This window comes from Camelina sativa, chromosome 15 (assembly GCF_030686135.1).
Source record: "Camelina sativa cultivar CO46 ecotype springtype chromosome 15, ASM3068613v1".
In the NCBI taxonomy this organism is placed as follows: Eukaryota; Viridiplantae; Streptophyta; class Magnoliopsida; order Brassicales; family Brassicaceae; genus Camelina; species Camelina sativa.
The window spans coordinates 16,382,963-16,399,031 of record NC_141894.1 but is presented as its reverse complement, the minus strand read 5'-3'; the positions used below and the strand labels follow the sequence as shown (position 1 = coordinate 16,399,031).

Sequence of the window (16,069 nt, the reverse complement as noted above, 5' to 3'; positions counted from 1 at the left end):
CTCAATGATGACACATCCAAGCATGCTCAAAATTTGTGTGACTTGAAAGAATATTATATTTTGAACAACAAATTATTGTATTTGCAACTCCAAAACAGTATTTAGTGATTCAATTACTAGATTACTTGAGACAATGAAGTTCGATATTTTATAAACCTAAACAATGGATTCGGAGGATAAGAGTTGTATAGAGTTGTCAAGGAAATCATCCATCTTCAGTGTGGGACGAACTTAATCAATATAATATGGCATCACGATTCACGAGAATTAAGTAAAGCAAACACTAAGGAAACAAATAATGAGATTTTTTTTAGTTTAATAGTATGAAAAAATAAAGATTTAACAAAAAATTTGTAGAAAAAATTCCACATGGAAAAGGCTCAAACGCAAAAGCCCGAAAGCCAAACAAAACTGCCAAGGACAATTGTGAAGGCAACTTCTGCTACACGCAGATGTTGGAGAACACAATTACTCCGATATCTGAGGTTTCTTCGCCTTCCGTCTACGTCTTCGTGACTTCCCATTACTCGGAGGTGGCGTAACATCCTGTGAGCTCTCGCTAGGAGAAGTATTGTCCTTCGAAACCTCATCAGAATTGAGACCATCTTCAGAGATCTTGCAATCCTCATCGTCATTCTTGGCCGCTACGTTCTCCTCCTCAGCTTCCTCCTTACGTTCCTAGAAAAGTGGAAAAAATAGGTTTAGATTTATTATGGTATACGATATGCGGCGGCTAAAACTCTTAAAACACAACAAGTTAATACGTACCTTTTGCTGTTTCTTTTTCTTAGCAGGGACGCTAGTCTCTTCTGGAACGACATCGGAGGGAGGAGGAATGCGAAGCTTTAAGAGTTCATCGATAAGGGCGGTGACGATTGGCTTCGAACGGAGGATCTCTACTTGATCCTTGTTTAGGGTTTTCCCCTGAGAGATCGACTCTTCCAGCCCAACAATTTTGTTGTATTTCTTGCGGTGAGCACGGAGACGCTTGCTGATGAGAGCAACGACTGGTCCTTCTGTGGCGGCCATGGTGTCTAAGAAAGATAACAAACGGCGGAGCAAGAGAACGAAGAAATAGGATGAAGGTTAGGGTTTTTTTCTCTTCTTAATTGATATCGGATGGGATACGATCTAAACTAGACACCACATCGACATATATATAGTAGAGACCTTAGGTCTCTCTATACTATATTTTGGAACATTCGAGATCTTTCTATAAAGTTAGAGACAAATTTCCATTATAATTTTTACTAAAAAAAAAAAAAAAAAACAATTTCCATTATATTAATTATTGACAAATATTTAAGGTATCTCTATAATGTAATTTGGATCATTCTAGATCTTTGTATAGTTATTTCCATATATCATTGTTGCATCTTCTTTTTTACATATCTTTGTGAATCTTAACATTTTCGTTATAAGTTTGGAATACTTAATCTTTTATTATTGTTAATACTAAAAGGAAATACTTGTATTTGTCCTATATGTAATTTGTTAAGAATCAGTGAGAAAGAACAATTCATATTTAAATTTCTACATCTTTGACACGAAATATAAATATATATATATATATATAATTTTGTTTCGTACAATTTATCTTTTTATTTATTTTAAATATGATTTATTATTCTATCCAAGAGTCCATACAAAAAGTTTCCGTGATTAGGTGACTCATATAAATTGGAAATAAATAAAATTATTGAGACTAATGTAAATTATTAATATAATGATCATTTCTTTTGTATTTTAATAACAAAATATATTTTATATTTAATTTTGTTTCCTCTAATTTATCTTTTTATTTATTTTAAATATGATTTATTATTCTATCCAAGAGTCCATACAAAAAGTTTATGTGATTAGGTGAGTCATATAAATTGGAAATTAATACATTTATTGAGACTAGTGTAATTTATTAATATAATGATCATTTCTTTTGTATTTTAATAACAAAAGGTTTCAATTTTCTTATTTTTATAGGTTGCTTTTCTGTTTTCTAAGAATCTTAATATAAAATATTATTATATTTTTAATATATAATTAATAAGATAACTAATTACATATATTCTTTTGCTTGCATATCTTTTCTGTTGAAAACAGATTTTATTAACTTAAACATTCAGTACAAAGAAGATGTTGTAGCCAGAATGACTGGGTTACAACTTACAAACCAGAATAGAAATTAGCATGAGAACAATCGAGCTAATTAGCTAGATGATGGAGCTAATTAGCTAGATGATGAGCTACGATATTACACGATTGTCTTGTAAAACTGAATCGTATGGATAAGAAATTTGACGCCCAATAATGTATATATATGATGAAGTAGGTTTGCTATCGCACATTTGTTTGAATCCATTGATTATTTTGGTTAAGACTATACCGATTTGAAGCTTCGGTTCCAAGTTTGTTAAATAGCCGCTAGTAATTAAGGCTTCTATCTCAGCTTCCAAAGGTGAAGAGGCGTGATTGATGCACTTGGAATCCCTTGATGATCTCAAATAAACCATCCATCTACGTAGCTTGTTGCGTTTGCATATCATAAACATGCGTCAAAATTACATTTCATATACGGAAAATTTGGTTCTCCCACCTTGCACTCAAAAACCAGACCGAAATCACAGAAGCCGAGAGGACCAGAGAAATCAAAAGCAAAACAGTCGATGGCAGTACCCCCTTCTCAGGATGGTCGGACCACCCTGGTAAACTCTCAGAAAGGAAAGGCTGCTCATCAGGGTGGAGGTTTGGGAACTGATAGAAGAAGACCTCCTAGAAGTCCAGACCTAAAAGGAGTTGCCTCCAGAAAGCAGCATGTGCTTAGGATTTCTTCTTCTCCTAAGAAACAAGTGGTCTCTAAACGTCAATAAGATACTGTTGTCCCTCGGTTTGAGGTGTTTCCTTCTGTTGTCAGTAAGAAGTCTGCTGTTAATCCAGGTTCGGTGGGGTCCCAGAAACCACCCAGTACTCAGATATGAATACAATTGCCTGGAACTGTCAAGGAGCTCAAGCTTACTTGACAATCGAGCACCTACGGGAGCTTAGGAGATGTTTTTTTCCCGATTTCTTTTTTCTTTCTGAAACAAAAAACAAATTTTCTTTTATGCAAGATATTCAATTTCATTTTGGTTATGATAGATTATTTACAGTAGAGCCCTCCAGTAGAAGTGGAGGACTTGCCTTGTTCTATATGAATTCTTCTGCAGTTACTATTCTTTTTTCTAATGACCGTCTGATAGATGTTGAGACAACGATTGAAGGGCACAAGGTTTTCATAACCTTTGTGTATGGAGATCCGGTAGTGTCATGCCGTGATAATGCATGGGAAAGGCTAACAAGAATGAGTACAACAAGAGTAGGAGCGTGGTTCATGATTGGCGACTTTAACGAGATCACAGGGAACCATGAGAAGCGAGGAGGTCGACGAAGGCCAGATAGCTCCTTTATCTCTTTCAATACTATGCTAGCAAGTTGTGGAATGATTGAATTCCCTTTCAAAGGCAACCAACTCTCATGGGTAGGGCGTCATAGTAATGTTAAAGTCCAATGCCGCCTGGATAGAGCGGTTGGCAATGAGGATTGGCATACCCTGTTTTCCCACACTGATGTGGAGTATCTAAAGCTATGGGGGTCTGATCATCGGCCGGTGTTGGCTCGTATCCGGTCCCGAGTGAGGAGAACTAAAAAGAGTTTCAAATTTGAATTTGATAAGAGATGTCTTGGGAAGGAAGGTTTTAAAGAAGTAGTGGTGGACGGCTGAATACAGCCAAACTCGGAGGAGGAGATTGATATCCATGATCGTATTGTAGCTTGTCGTAAAGCCATCTCATCCTGGAAGCGAAACAACCAACCTAACTCGGTGAAGCTTATCGAAGATCTGAAAACAAAATTAGATGAGGCTCAATGTAATGATCTCACTACGTCAGAGGAGGAGTTAGCTTTAAAATGGCAATTATGCTCAGCAATCCGAGATGAAGAAATTTATTGGAAGCAAAAAAGCAGAGCTACTTGGATGCGCGAGGGGGATCAAAATACTAAGTATTTCCATGCCACAACCAAACAGAGAAGAGCAAGAAACCGGATCATCAGCCTGAAAGATAATTATGGTAACCTGGTGGAAACGGAGGAAGGTATTGAACTTGTTGCTTCTACATATTTCAGAATCTGTTTACAGAATCAGATATATCAGAACAGGCGGAAGCCCTCCGGTATGTTACCGAGCGAGTATCTCTTGAACAGAATGCTGCTCTTACTCGACCTTTCTCTGATTCTGAAATTAAGAAAGCTCTCTTCAGCATCAATCCAGATAAGGCTCCTGGCCCAGACGGGATGACGAGCCTCTTCTATCAAAAATTCTGGGATTCACTTGGGCAGGATCTTATAAAGATGGTGAAAGAGTTTTATGATACAGGCACTTTCGACCCGAGGCTGAATCAAACCAACATCTGTTTGATACCAGAGAATGAGCGACCCAGAGAAATGAAGGAGTTTAGACCAATCAGTTTGTGCAATGTCAGCTACAAAATCATATCAAAGGTGTTATGCAATCGGCTCAAAAAATCACTCCCGAAGATGATCTCGGAGACTCAATCAGCCTTTATGGCTAGACGGCTTATTACTGACAACATCCTGTTAGCACAAGAAAATTTCCATGCCTTACGAACTAATCCAATCTGTAAGTCTAAATTTGTGGCGATAAAAACAGATATGAGCAAGGCATACGATAGAGTGGAATGGTCCTTCTTAGAAGCTCTAATGAGGAAACTTGGTTTCTGTGACAAATGGATAGGTTGGATAACAAGCTGCATCTCTTCTGTTTCATATCAAATCCTCATTAATGGAGAGGCAAAAGGGAACATCACCCCTTCTAGAGGCCTGCGTCAAGGAGATCCACTATCCCCTTTCCTCTTTATAATATGTACAGAGGCTCTTATCTCGCAGCTCAAAGGTGCAGAGGAGGGCCAGATTTCAGGTCTGAAAATTGCTCAGGGAAGTCCCCCGGTTTCACACTTACTATTTGCTGACGATAGTCTTTTCTTCTGCAAAGCAGAAATCCTGCAGTGTGCAGAGTTGTTGAAGATTATTAATACTTATGGAAATGCCTCAGGACAACGCTTAAACATGGATAAATCTGCAATCCTGTTCGGGAACAAAGTGCCTCGTCAAGTAAAGTCTGATATTAAGAATGCGATTGGTATCTCTAAGGACGGTGGGATGGGGATGTACCTTGGACTACCGGAGAAAATCTGTGGTTCTAAGCAGCAGGTTTTCTCCTTCGTACAAGAAAGACTGCTTAATAAGACCAACGCTTGGTCTGCAAGACTTCTTTCACAAGGTGGCCGAGAGGTGTTGGTAAAGTCAGTCGCGCAAGCTCTTCCAACTTATGTCATGTCTTGCTTTCTCTTACCGAACAACATCCTCAATAAGCTACGCGGAGCAATCTCAAAGTTCTGGTGGAGTACTAAAGGAAACAACTGTGGTCTGCATTGGATAGCATGGGACAAGATTTGTATCCCGCAATCAAAAGGAGGGCTGGGCTTCAGAGATCTTAAGGCCTTTAATCTAGCTCTTCTAGCTAAACAGGTTTGGCGCCTACTTCGCTTCCCGGACTCCCTCTTGTGTAGAGTGCTGAAAGGTCGATATTTTAGATACTCGAACCCCTTAGAGGTTAACTCAGCCAACTCCCCGTCTTTCGGGTGGAAAAGTATGATGGCTGCAAAGGAACTACTTTCGGATGGCATTAGGAAGAACATCCGCTCTGGTTTTAATACAAAATTTTGGAGCGATAAGTGGATCCCGACAATACCCGCTCGGCCAGCAGTACAAAAAGACATTGACATTCCACGAGATCCTCACTTGTACGTCAACCATCTCATTGATTTTGAGACAAAATGCTGGAAGGTAGAGAGGTTGGGAGAGTTGTTTGATCCAGCGGATATACCTTTAATCCTAGGACATAAGCCTAGTAGGGTTTTTGATGTGGATGACTATGTTTGGGTTCATACAAAGTCGGGTCAATACACTGTCAAGTCGGGATACCTACTAGCGATACAACAAAAACAGGAGGAAACTTAGTATTTGGAGCCGAGCACAACAGCCCTTAAAAATCATGTGTGGAAGCTGCGGACATCTAAGAAGACTAAACATTTCTTATGGCAAGCTTTATCTGGATGTGTTTCTACCTGTAGCCGTCTTGCGGATAGACACTGCAGAACTGATCGTTGTTGTGCATGCTATGGGGCAGAGGAGGAGTCTATTAACCATGTTTTGTTCGACTGTCCTCCCGCTGCTCAGGTTTTGGCCCTATCGGGCTTAACAACAACTCCAGGAGTCTTCCCGTGTCAAGCTCTTTTCACTAACTTTGACTTCCTGTTTTGGCGAGCAAAAGAGCTAGGTACGGAGGAGGAACAGCTTCACAGCTTCCCTTGGGTTGCCTGGTACATCTGGAAAGCGAGAAACGACAAGGTCTTTAACAATAAGGATGTTCCACCGCTAGATACTCTACAACTTGCGGTTTCAGAATCATAGCTCTGGAAGCTAGCCAACTGGTGGAAGAGACCAAAGCTGTGGACGAGACGCCGGTCCACCAACTAGAGATGGAGGATACAACGCTCCCTCAGGGTGTCTTGTCCTGCAAAGTGGATGGCTCATGGAAAAAAGAAGACTCGGTGACGGGTATTAGCTCGGGTTGTAAGGTATTGATCAGCCCATCTGTGGTCTAAAGGAAATACCCTGTGCGTTATCACCTCTTCATGCGGAATTAGAAGCTTTATGCTGGGCTATGGAAAGTGTTTTATCCCTGGGACATACAACAACTCACTTCGAAACAGACTGTCAGGAAATTCTCAGTGTGTTAGATGAATCTAAGGATTGGCCAGTGTTTGCATCAGAACTCGATCTACTGCGATCATATCAAAAGAGGTTTTCTTTTTTCTCTATCAGCTACATCCCTAGACTGTTTAATGTCTGTGCCGACTGCCTTGCAAAGGCAGCTCGAGTACGAGGTAGTTTATTCTCCCATGTAAGCCCGCAGGTTCCGGGTTGGTTAGCTGTTGAGGCTAACCTTTTAGAACTGGCTTAATAAAATATGAAGTTTTTGAGGTAAAAAAAAATATATATATATATATACGGAAAATTTGGTCATAACTTGTCTTGAAGACAATTTTGTGTGCTCACAAAAAAAAATGCATTTTGATTTATTCTTTGATTTTATCTCGTGCATTTAGTATTCTTTTGTATGAACTTTCACCAATTTTATTGAAAAAAAGTTATTCTTACTGTTCTAGGAGTTGTGTCTATTTCACGACTCCAATAGATCTTTACTCCCAACCCTTGTCACCAAACATGAAACTCATGTCTGCTCATGTACTGTCCATGTCAAACCGGCTACAAAACGTGTGTGGTTAATGTCCATAGACATGGCTCTTATGTGAGAGAGAACCCACCAGTTATGTTACGGTTTGACAGTGTGACAACCCGTCCCATTGACCCCACTAGCCCACTGCTAGCTTGCCCCCATAGGCCCGAAGCTGGCCCTGCAGGGCATCGATCCTAACCCCTCACTGGGCAAATGGAACTATTCATCCAAATCCACAGTAGGTTATTGGTGCGCTAGGCGTTCCTCGAACCCTGGTCCCCACCCTTTAACAACCTTCCCAATAACAGGGAAGGTTGTCCTGTGGGAAGGTTGTTAAAGGGTGGGGACCAGGGTTCGAAGAACGTCTGGCGCACCAATAACCTACTATGGATTTGGATGAATAGTTCCATTTGCCCAGTGAGGGGTTAGGATCGATACCCTGCAGGGCCAGCTTCGGGCCTATGGGGGCAAGCTAGCAGTGGGCTAGTGGGGTCAACGGGACGGGTTGTCACATATGCAGGTCAATTGGTGACAGCTTGTCCTGTGGGAAGGTTGTTAAAGGGTGGGGACCAGGGTTCGAGGAACGCCTGGCACACCAATAACCTACTGTGGATTTGGGTGAATAGTTCCATTTGCCCAGTGAGGGGTTAGGATCGATGCTCTGCAGGGCCAGCTTCGGGCCTATGGGGGCAAGCTAGCAGTGGGCTAGTGGGGTCAACGGGACAGGTTGTCACATAAAAATCGATTTTTATTGTAACAACCCGTCCCGTGGACCCCACTAGCCCCCCGCTAGCTGCTCCAACGGACTGTCTGTGGTCCCCGCTAGCCCACTGCTAGCCGTCCCAACAGACCCCAAGCTGGCCCTAACCTATCACTGTGGAAATCCAAATCCACCAGTAGGTTATTGGTACGCCAGACGTTCCTTGAACCCTGGTCCTCACCTTTTAACAACCTTCCCACAGGACAAGTTGCCACCAATTGATCTGCAGGGCCAGCTTGGGGTCCGTTGGGACGGCTAGCAGTGGGCTAGCGGGGACCACGGACAGTCTGTTGGGGCAGCTAGCGGGGGGCTAGTGGGGTCCACGGGACGGGTTGTTACAGACAGTTATCTTGTTTGTATCATGATGATAGCTTCAAAGGAAGCTCTTATTGCTCCAAAGTTCAAAAAGGTTCTTGAGATGGTTTATGCACTACTTCGAGTAGCTCCACTCATGCCGGCACGAAGCATAACTGCAACCAACTTATCAACGTCATAGTCTCTGTTTGACAATGACCATTGTGTCTACCATGGATATACTCATGGAAGATCCTTCAGCAAACCTTGATCTCTCATGGGTCAAACTGCTTTCTAGCATCTGTCCTAAAGCTCTTTTGGATCCTTTGTTGAATTATGTTACCTATCTTTGAATGGTATTGGGGAATACCTCTTTTGCTTCTGTGTTAAACATTGGATCTTTGAATCCTACTCTATTGTACTTGGTATTGTGATGAATGAAATCAAGTATTTTGACAAAAAAAAAAAGTTTTTCTTATTTTCCAAATTCTCCAAAATAACCATTTGGGAAAGAGTTGTCGATTAGTGAGGTCTTGTGTATGATAGAAATTGAGAATATTGAATATGGTCTCTTCAAGATCATCGGAAGGATGATATGGAGTTGTATAAATGGAGTGTTCAAACTTTTGATTAAAATTGTAAAATCAGAAAGAACTGTGTGTGGATGTGCATAATGGTGCATCAACATCCTTCTGGTTTGATAAATGGAGTTCGATAGGCTGTTTACATGACTTACTGGGAGACAGGGGTTTCATCGATCTTGGTATCACAAAATCAAACACTGTGGCTGACGTAATGGATATGCAGAGGAGACGGAAGCATCGGTTACCTATATTAATAGCTGTAGAGGAAGAGATTCAGAAACAGAATCTACGTCGTTCTTGTGACCATGACATCCCTCTGTGGAAAGGTAAACACGACTGTTACCGCAACAGCTTTTCAACCAAAGATACCTGGCAACATATTCATGCCCCCCACCCACAACTGGATGATTTCAAAGTCATTTGGTTCCCACAAGCTACTCCAAAGTACGCCTTTCTCACCTGGTTGGCAATTAAAAACAGACTCGCTACGGGGGAAAAACTACAACAGTGGAACCCTCAGGCAGACGCAAGGTGCATTCTCTGCAATCACTCGCTAGAAATGAGAGAACATCTCTTCTTTGAATGTCACTATACGCAACTGGTGTGGGAAAGTTTAGCTGAAAAGCTACTTGCAGATAAATACACAGGTCGCTGGAAAGATGTCATCTCCCTTCTTGCGGGTAATACACTGGATAAAACTCTGAAGCTAATTCTCGGTTATACTTTCCAAACAACCATTCACTCGGTTTGGAGGGAAAGAAACAGTCGACGCCATGGAGAATCCCCCTTGACAGCAGAGCATCTGATCAAACTAATAGACAAGAATGTCCGGAACCGTCTTAGTACACTTCAAGGTAGTTTCGCCACAACCATCCAAGTTTGGTTTGCAGCTAGGTTCTACTGAATGTATTCTCTTTTAAAATGTTTTAAAGTTTCTACCACAAATTTTGTAAAACGTTTATTTTCTTTTGAATATAATTTAACATTAAATTAAAAAAAAAAAAAAAAAAAAAACTGTGTGTGAATTAATTATTAGATATCCATCGGAATAAATACAAACTATAGATTTAAGGAATTGACGAAAAAAGTATAGCAGCTATAATCCAGTAGATCATTACTATAATCCAGTGAATGATTATCAAATAAAGTTAATCGAAGTAATGTTCATGTGTCTTGATTAACGGTGATAACCGGCCGGCCATGTGGCTTGTCTTATGTGCAAAAGTCAATGCCAAAACAAATGTGCTTCGAGTAATGCCCTCCTTAAACTTCCCACCTTTTCCATATATTATATTCTTTTAGTGTGATTCTATATTTCTATCTATACACATTTTTCTACTAATTAATAAACTGCATAGATTGATTTCCCTTGTTTGCCCAAAAAAAAAATATTGATTTCCCTCAAATCAAATTTCGAGTTACATTATTTTTCAGGGTCCTTGTAATTTATGTAAATGTAACCATCCAGTTGTTCCTTCAAAAGTTCTTTATGTCATAGATTTCGATTTTTTTTCTTTGAGCATCAATAAGTTTACATGCACATGGGTGCACAAATGATATGCTTACAATATATATAAGTCCGCGTGATACTGAGTTTGCTTATATAAATTTATCCATAATGAGATGTCTTTTCCTGATATGAAGCTACCAATAATATGATTATTAGCTAGTGATAATACTCGTACGACATATGGATGCAATGGCTGTATATATATTGTATGAAACTTTAAGAAGTCAGCTTGATTTTCTATTATTAATGAAATAAGATTGAAGTAGATAGCTAGCGACATGTATAATATGTAATATAGACCTCAATTTTTTTTCATAAATTACTTCATTGGTCTAAGTCATAATTACTAAATAAAAGCGATGCTAAAAGTTCGTGTAAACTACATTATATGTGATATACATATTGCAAAGTTTAACTGATTAAAAAAAAAAAGTTTAACTGATATTATCTTGGTTTCTCTATGGTAAGATTCCGACCACAATGGCACATGTGTTCTTTTGATTTTTCATTCGTAGTTCCTCCAAAGACTAGACATTGCAGATAGTTAGATATTTAATATATATTTGGAGTTTATGGTTGGCATAATAATTTATCGTTTCGAACTAAACGTGCATGTACTCATCCTAGAATTCTATTCGAGTACAACATCTATATAAAAACTTAGATTTAATTCATAGAAATTGACTTTACGTATTTGCCAAAATCACATGCTTAATAATCAGTTTGATGATGAGCGCCATTTCATCAATATGTAATTTCGTCTACATGGGTATATGCATTGTACTTACTAATCATGCAAATACGTTTATACCTTAATCTTTAACAACAAACAAGACATGCAAATACATTAATAAATGCATGGCATTATCCATAACCACGACGTCAAACCTAATATTATAAATCGGTACCTAACCTCAAAATTTCTCAAGTCGGCGTTTTGATTGAAACTAGAGAATAATTAATATACATGCAACATTAAACATATAATATAGCAAGCATGAAAATATAGACGTGGTTTCCATGCAATTTGTAGTACTCGAAAGGCCGAAACACCGACCAATAAAAAAAAACTTATAATTATTGTTTGGGCAAAATTAATCGATTCGTTTAAAGACTACGGAAACAAGAAACATATATTGAATAGTTGCTTTTATTAACAAAATCTCGAGCTCAAATACAAGAATTCAAGGCACAGCGAATCAATCTATAAACCCTAGCCGCATTCTAGAGTTGAGTCGTGTGTTTTGTGTTTTAGGTCTCTTGTTTTGTTCTCGATGATCCCTCTCATGGAAGCTGCTCTCCTTTTATATAGAGATCCTTTATCCTAATCCCTTAGGATTTGTTTTGGGCTTGCCGACTCTATCTATGATAGGATCGGTCACGAGATTCTTAGCCCATTAGTAAAGTTGGTCTCGTTATGTAAATAACTATTAGTAATCTAATATACTCGTTATGTAAATAACTATTAGTAATCTAATATAGTATAATATATGTAAATTTATGCCCAGCGGTTAAAGATTCATAATAGATAACGTGATCATTGTTACACTGTAAACATTTTAAAGTATAAGAATGGCCGCATCTTCGAAAATTAATTTGGGCTTAGTTCAAAATAGTTATCAAATAAATTATCTTATTATAAACAAACTTCTTAAGTTGTGTGTTTGGATTAAAATTAAAGCATTCACCATAAATTTTAAGAGAAAATATAAAATTTGATATAGATTTTTTATTAATAATTTATAATCCATAATATGATAAAAGGAATTCTTTATCTATTGTACTAAATTAGGAAAATGAATTAATTTCTGCATAAATATATATATATATATATATAAATTTACGATGAAAAAAGTCTTAATTGTGGTAAATGATTCTTTGCTAATATAATTGAAGCAATAATATTATGCATCCGTTTTACTAATTAACTGAGATATTAAACTAATTATTCTGATTATAGTGATTGAGAATTTGAAAGTTTTAATGTACTTGTACATCTAGATTTTTAGGAGTATTATTGCTAATTAGCATGTACAGTTGAGAGTTAAAACTGTTTTCAATTGAAGAGTGTTGTTTTAACATTATTTTTGTTTAAAAAAAAGTGTCATTTTGTATTCTTTTAAATGAAATATTAGCCGCATGTGGTTACTTCTGTAAATCATTCCTACCCCAATTGGCTCACTTGAGCTGATCTAATTCGATATTGTTGTCAAAAAAAAAAAAAATTAAATGAAATATTAGCATTTGTAAATTAATTGAAAATATTTTTGAAGCTAATTAACGTGTATATATATATATATTAAATGTCCATTAACTAAAACAGATAATTTTTATAAAAAAAATTATCAAGATTTTTTATTAGTATAGCAGTTTGGTAAGAAAGAACTAACCGGGAAAGTGGTTACATACCTCCCAAAATTTGGTTAAGGCTAAAAAATAAAGTCAAAACAATGTGATTCAACCATATATATCACGGAAGACGACAGTTAATAAACGCCGTTAAATGAAACTGATCCCACCGTACGAGAAATCTTAACGTCAAGTGGAATAATAATAATAATAGTTAACGGAGTTAAGCTGCTTCTTCCTACCTTCGTTGCTTGCCTATATATAAAGATGTGATTTCATCTTCAGCTTCTTCAACTTAGATCTCTCTCTCTCCCCTCCTACATTTGTCTCCATTAAGAACAAAGGAGAGAGAGCTTCAATATATCCAACAATGGCGGTCTTCAATAGCAGAAGCTTCTTAGCTCTCTCAGCAACTCTAATCATTCTAGCACTATGTGTAAATGCATCAACAATGTAAACCTTCGAGCATTTCGAAACTTTCCAAATCTATCTACTAGTTAAAGGGGAGAAGTAACATTTGTCTCTACATTTTTTTTTTGTTTACAGGGCAAACGAAACAGAGGAGCCCAAGTCTCATAGCTCGAGTAATTCATCAACGGCTAATAGGTAAGTCTTTTAAACTTCCTAGTCAATCTCAGCCGTTCAGATTTAATCAACGAAAATGCTAATACGACCTCGTTTTGAAATTGCTCTGTTTTTTTCAGGTTATCTAACGACGACGGTGCATGGAACGAACATGCCGTTAAAAACCCAGAAGACGTAGCTGCAATGGTCGACATGTAAGATCTCTCTCCCTTTATAAATATGTTTTTTTAAATATAAATAGCAGTTAATAATAAGACATTTTTATTTCACTTTCATATTAATAACCCCTTCAGATAGTCAAACGTTGTGTTTCCCTTAAAAGTATTAAGTTACATAAAATAACAATAAAAATTTGCACCTATAATTTTCCCATAAATGTTTTTATTCTATATCTCTAATTTTAGAAAGAAAACCTCGTTTTAGTGTTATAGCACAACTTGGGTTTTATATGCGACACAGACACGCCGTGATCGCCATTTAAAGCGCCTCTCTCCTCGCTATTTTTTTCCTCACCCCACCGACGCAATTTCTTTTTTTTTTGTTTGTAATAAATGTTTACACATTTTTGTTGTATAAAGTTTTCTTCTACTAACATTTATTTTAAAAACATTACAAAAATAGAAAATTATAAAGGTGTCCGTATGGTTCCGTATCATATGGTTACATTAATTACACCACATGGTTAGCTTCTTCCACTCCTCCACGTGACTTCAAGGGCTTTAATGTGAAATCAAAACATTTACGGGTTAATTTGATAACAAGTTTAAAATTAAGTTCTCTTTCTGTTATTTCTTTAATATAACAGGACGATTAAGAACAGTACAGAGCGGAGGAGGTTAGGATTCTTCTCATGCGCCACCGGGAACCCAATCGACGACTGTTGGAGATGTGATCGGAACTGGCATCTCCGTCGTAAGCGACTCGCGAACTGCGCGATTGGATTCGGTCGTAACGCAGTCGGAGGACGCGATGGTCGTTACTACGTCGTCACGGATCCGTCAGACCACGACGCGGTTAATCCTCGACCGGGAACGCTCCGTCACGCCGTGATCCAAGACCGTCCGCTATGGATCGTGTTCAAGCGCGACATGGTGATCACTCTGAGTCAGGAGCTAATCATGAACAGCTTCAAAACGATCGATGGACGTGGCGTGAACGTAGCGATTGCCGGCGGTGCTTGTATCACGATCCAGTTTGTGACGAACATTATCATCCATGGGATTAATATACATGATTGTAGAAGGACTGGTAACGCTATGGTTCGGAGCTCGCCGTCGCATTACGGGTGGAGGACTATGGCGGATGGTGATGCGATTTCGATATTTGGATCGAGTCATATTTGGATTGATCACAATTCGTTGTCTAATTGTGCTGATGGATTGGTTGATGCTATTATGGGATCTACTGCTATTACTATCTCCAATAACTATATGACTCACCACAACGAGGTTTGCTTCCTTTGCCTGATTCTACTTTGCCTTACATTTACCAAATTTGCTGAGCTTCTGTGGAGATAGTGTCGTGAACTGAATTGTGTAGGTTGTGGTGAAGATGGCTAGTGTGTTTTTGTCTTTTGATCTTTAGCTTAATAGCTGCCGAGACAATGGACTTTTTCATAAGTTGAGAAGAGTTTTTATTGATGGGAATGGCAGGTTATGTTGATGGGGCATAGTGATTCATACACCAGAGACAAGATGATGCAAGTGACCATAGCATATAACCATTTTGGGGAAGGGCTTATACAGAGAATGCCGAGGTTCTTGTCTTCATCCGTTTCCAATGATTGTGTTTGCTACAGAAGACAAGAGTGCTGATGCTTTTGCTGTTATTTTCAGGTGTAGACATGGTTATTTCCATGTTGTAAACAATGATTACACTCACTGGGTAATGTATGCAATTGGTGGAAGTGCTAACCCTACCATTAACAGCCAAGGCAATCGGTTCCTTGCCCCTGGAAACCCTTTTGCCAAAGAGGTATACCATAAGTTCTCTCTTTGATCAATCTTAGTTAATTGAAGTAGGACAGATGGATCTAAATGCAATATTTTGATTTAATAGGTGACGAAGAGGGTGGGTTCATGGCAAGGGGAATGGAAGCAATGGAACTGGAGATCGCAGGGAGACCAAATGCTCAACGGTGCCTACTTCACTAGATCTGGAGCTGCTGCTCCTGCAAGCTATGCCAGAGCATCTAGTTTGGGAGCTAAACCAGCTTCAGTTGTAAGTATGCTTACCTACAGCTCCGGTGCCCTTAAATGCAGGTATGGTATGCGGTGTTAGTTAATTGTATAATCCTCAAACCCAAGACCAAAGAGGATACTGACTAGCTCAGGGAAACAAAAGAAGAAAAATAATTTGTTTTCTTCGTTCCCGTCTTTTACATATCATTGTCTCTTTTTTTTTTTTTTTCGTTTCTCTTCCTTCTCTTCCTTCTCTTTTACCATCTTAGACTCGTCTCTGCTTCAAATCGTCAACCTGGGCCAGCTTTGATGAGCTTCAGTGTTGTTCGACTCCAAATTGTAGTACAGTGCATCATTCTTCTTCTTCTTAATCCTCATTACTCATTTGGTGTATCATCATGTATCATATATTCTTCTATCAATATAATTACTTTGAACTGCTTCTGTTACACC

General features: G+C 38.5%; 4 protein-coding genes across 4 annotated transcripts; 3 read left to right on the top strand and 1 right to left on the bottom strand.

Moving 5' to 3' along the window:
• Positions 1-288: 288 nt before the first annotated feature.
• Positions 289-1,129, bottom strand: LOC104747029 (uncharacterized). The gene is made up of 2 exons (XM_010468594.2): positions 769-1,129; positions 289-678 (listed from the first exon to the last, which is right to left on the bottom strand). Exons 1-2 carry the CDS (start codon positions 1,027-1,029, stop codon positions 469-471), a joined length of 471 nt encoding a protein of 156 aa, XP_010466896.1. The 5' UTR covers positions 1,030-1,129; the 3' UTR covers positions 289-468.
• A 1,534-nt stretch (positions 1,130-2,663) lies between these two features.
• On the top strand, positions 2,664-6,525 carry LOC147926729 (uncharacterized). Its single transcript, XM_087487182.1, has 6 exons — positions 2,664-2,849; positions 2,935-2,993; positions 3,136-3,667; positions 3,764-4,127; positions 4,172-6,071; positions 6,186-6,525. Exons 1-6 carry the CDS (start codon positions 2,664-2,666, stop codon positions 6,523-6,525), a joined length of 3,381 nt encoding a protein of 1,126 aa, XP_087343308.1.
• A 68-nt stretch (positions 6,526-6,593) lies between these two features.
• On the top strand, positions 6,594-9,896 carry LOC147926728 (uncharacterized). The gene is made up of 2 exons (XM_087487181.1): positions 6,594-6,692; positions 9,057-9,896. The coding sequence occupies exons 1-2, from the start codon at positions 6,594-6,596 to the stop codon at positions 9,894-9,896; spliced, it is 939 nt and encodes a 312-aa protein (XP_087343307.1).
• Positions 9,897-13,149: 3,253 nt separating this feature from the next.
• Positions 13,150-16,065, top strand: LOC104747027 (putative pectate lyase 10). The gene is made up of 7 exons (XM_010468592.3): positions 13,150-13,304; positions 13,398-13,457; positions 13,556-13,630; positions 14,242-14,884; positions 15,089-15,192; positions 15,272-15,410; positions 15,495-16,065. The coding sequence occupies exons 1-7, from the start codon at positions 13,222-13,224 to the stop codon at positions 15,714-15,716; spliced, it is 1,326 nt and encodes a 441-aa protein (XP_010466894.2). The 5' UTR covers positions 13,150-13,221; the 3' UTR covers positions 15,717-16,065.
• Positions 16,066-16,069: the final 4 nt, after the last annotated feature.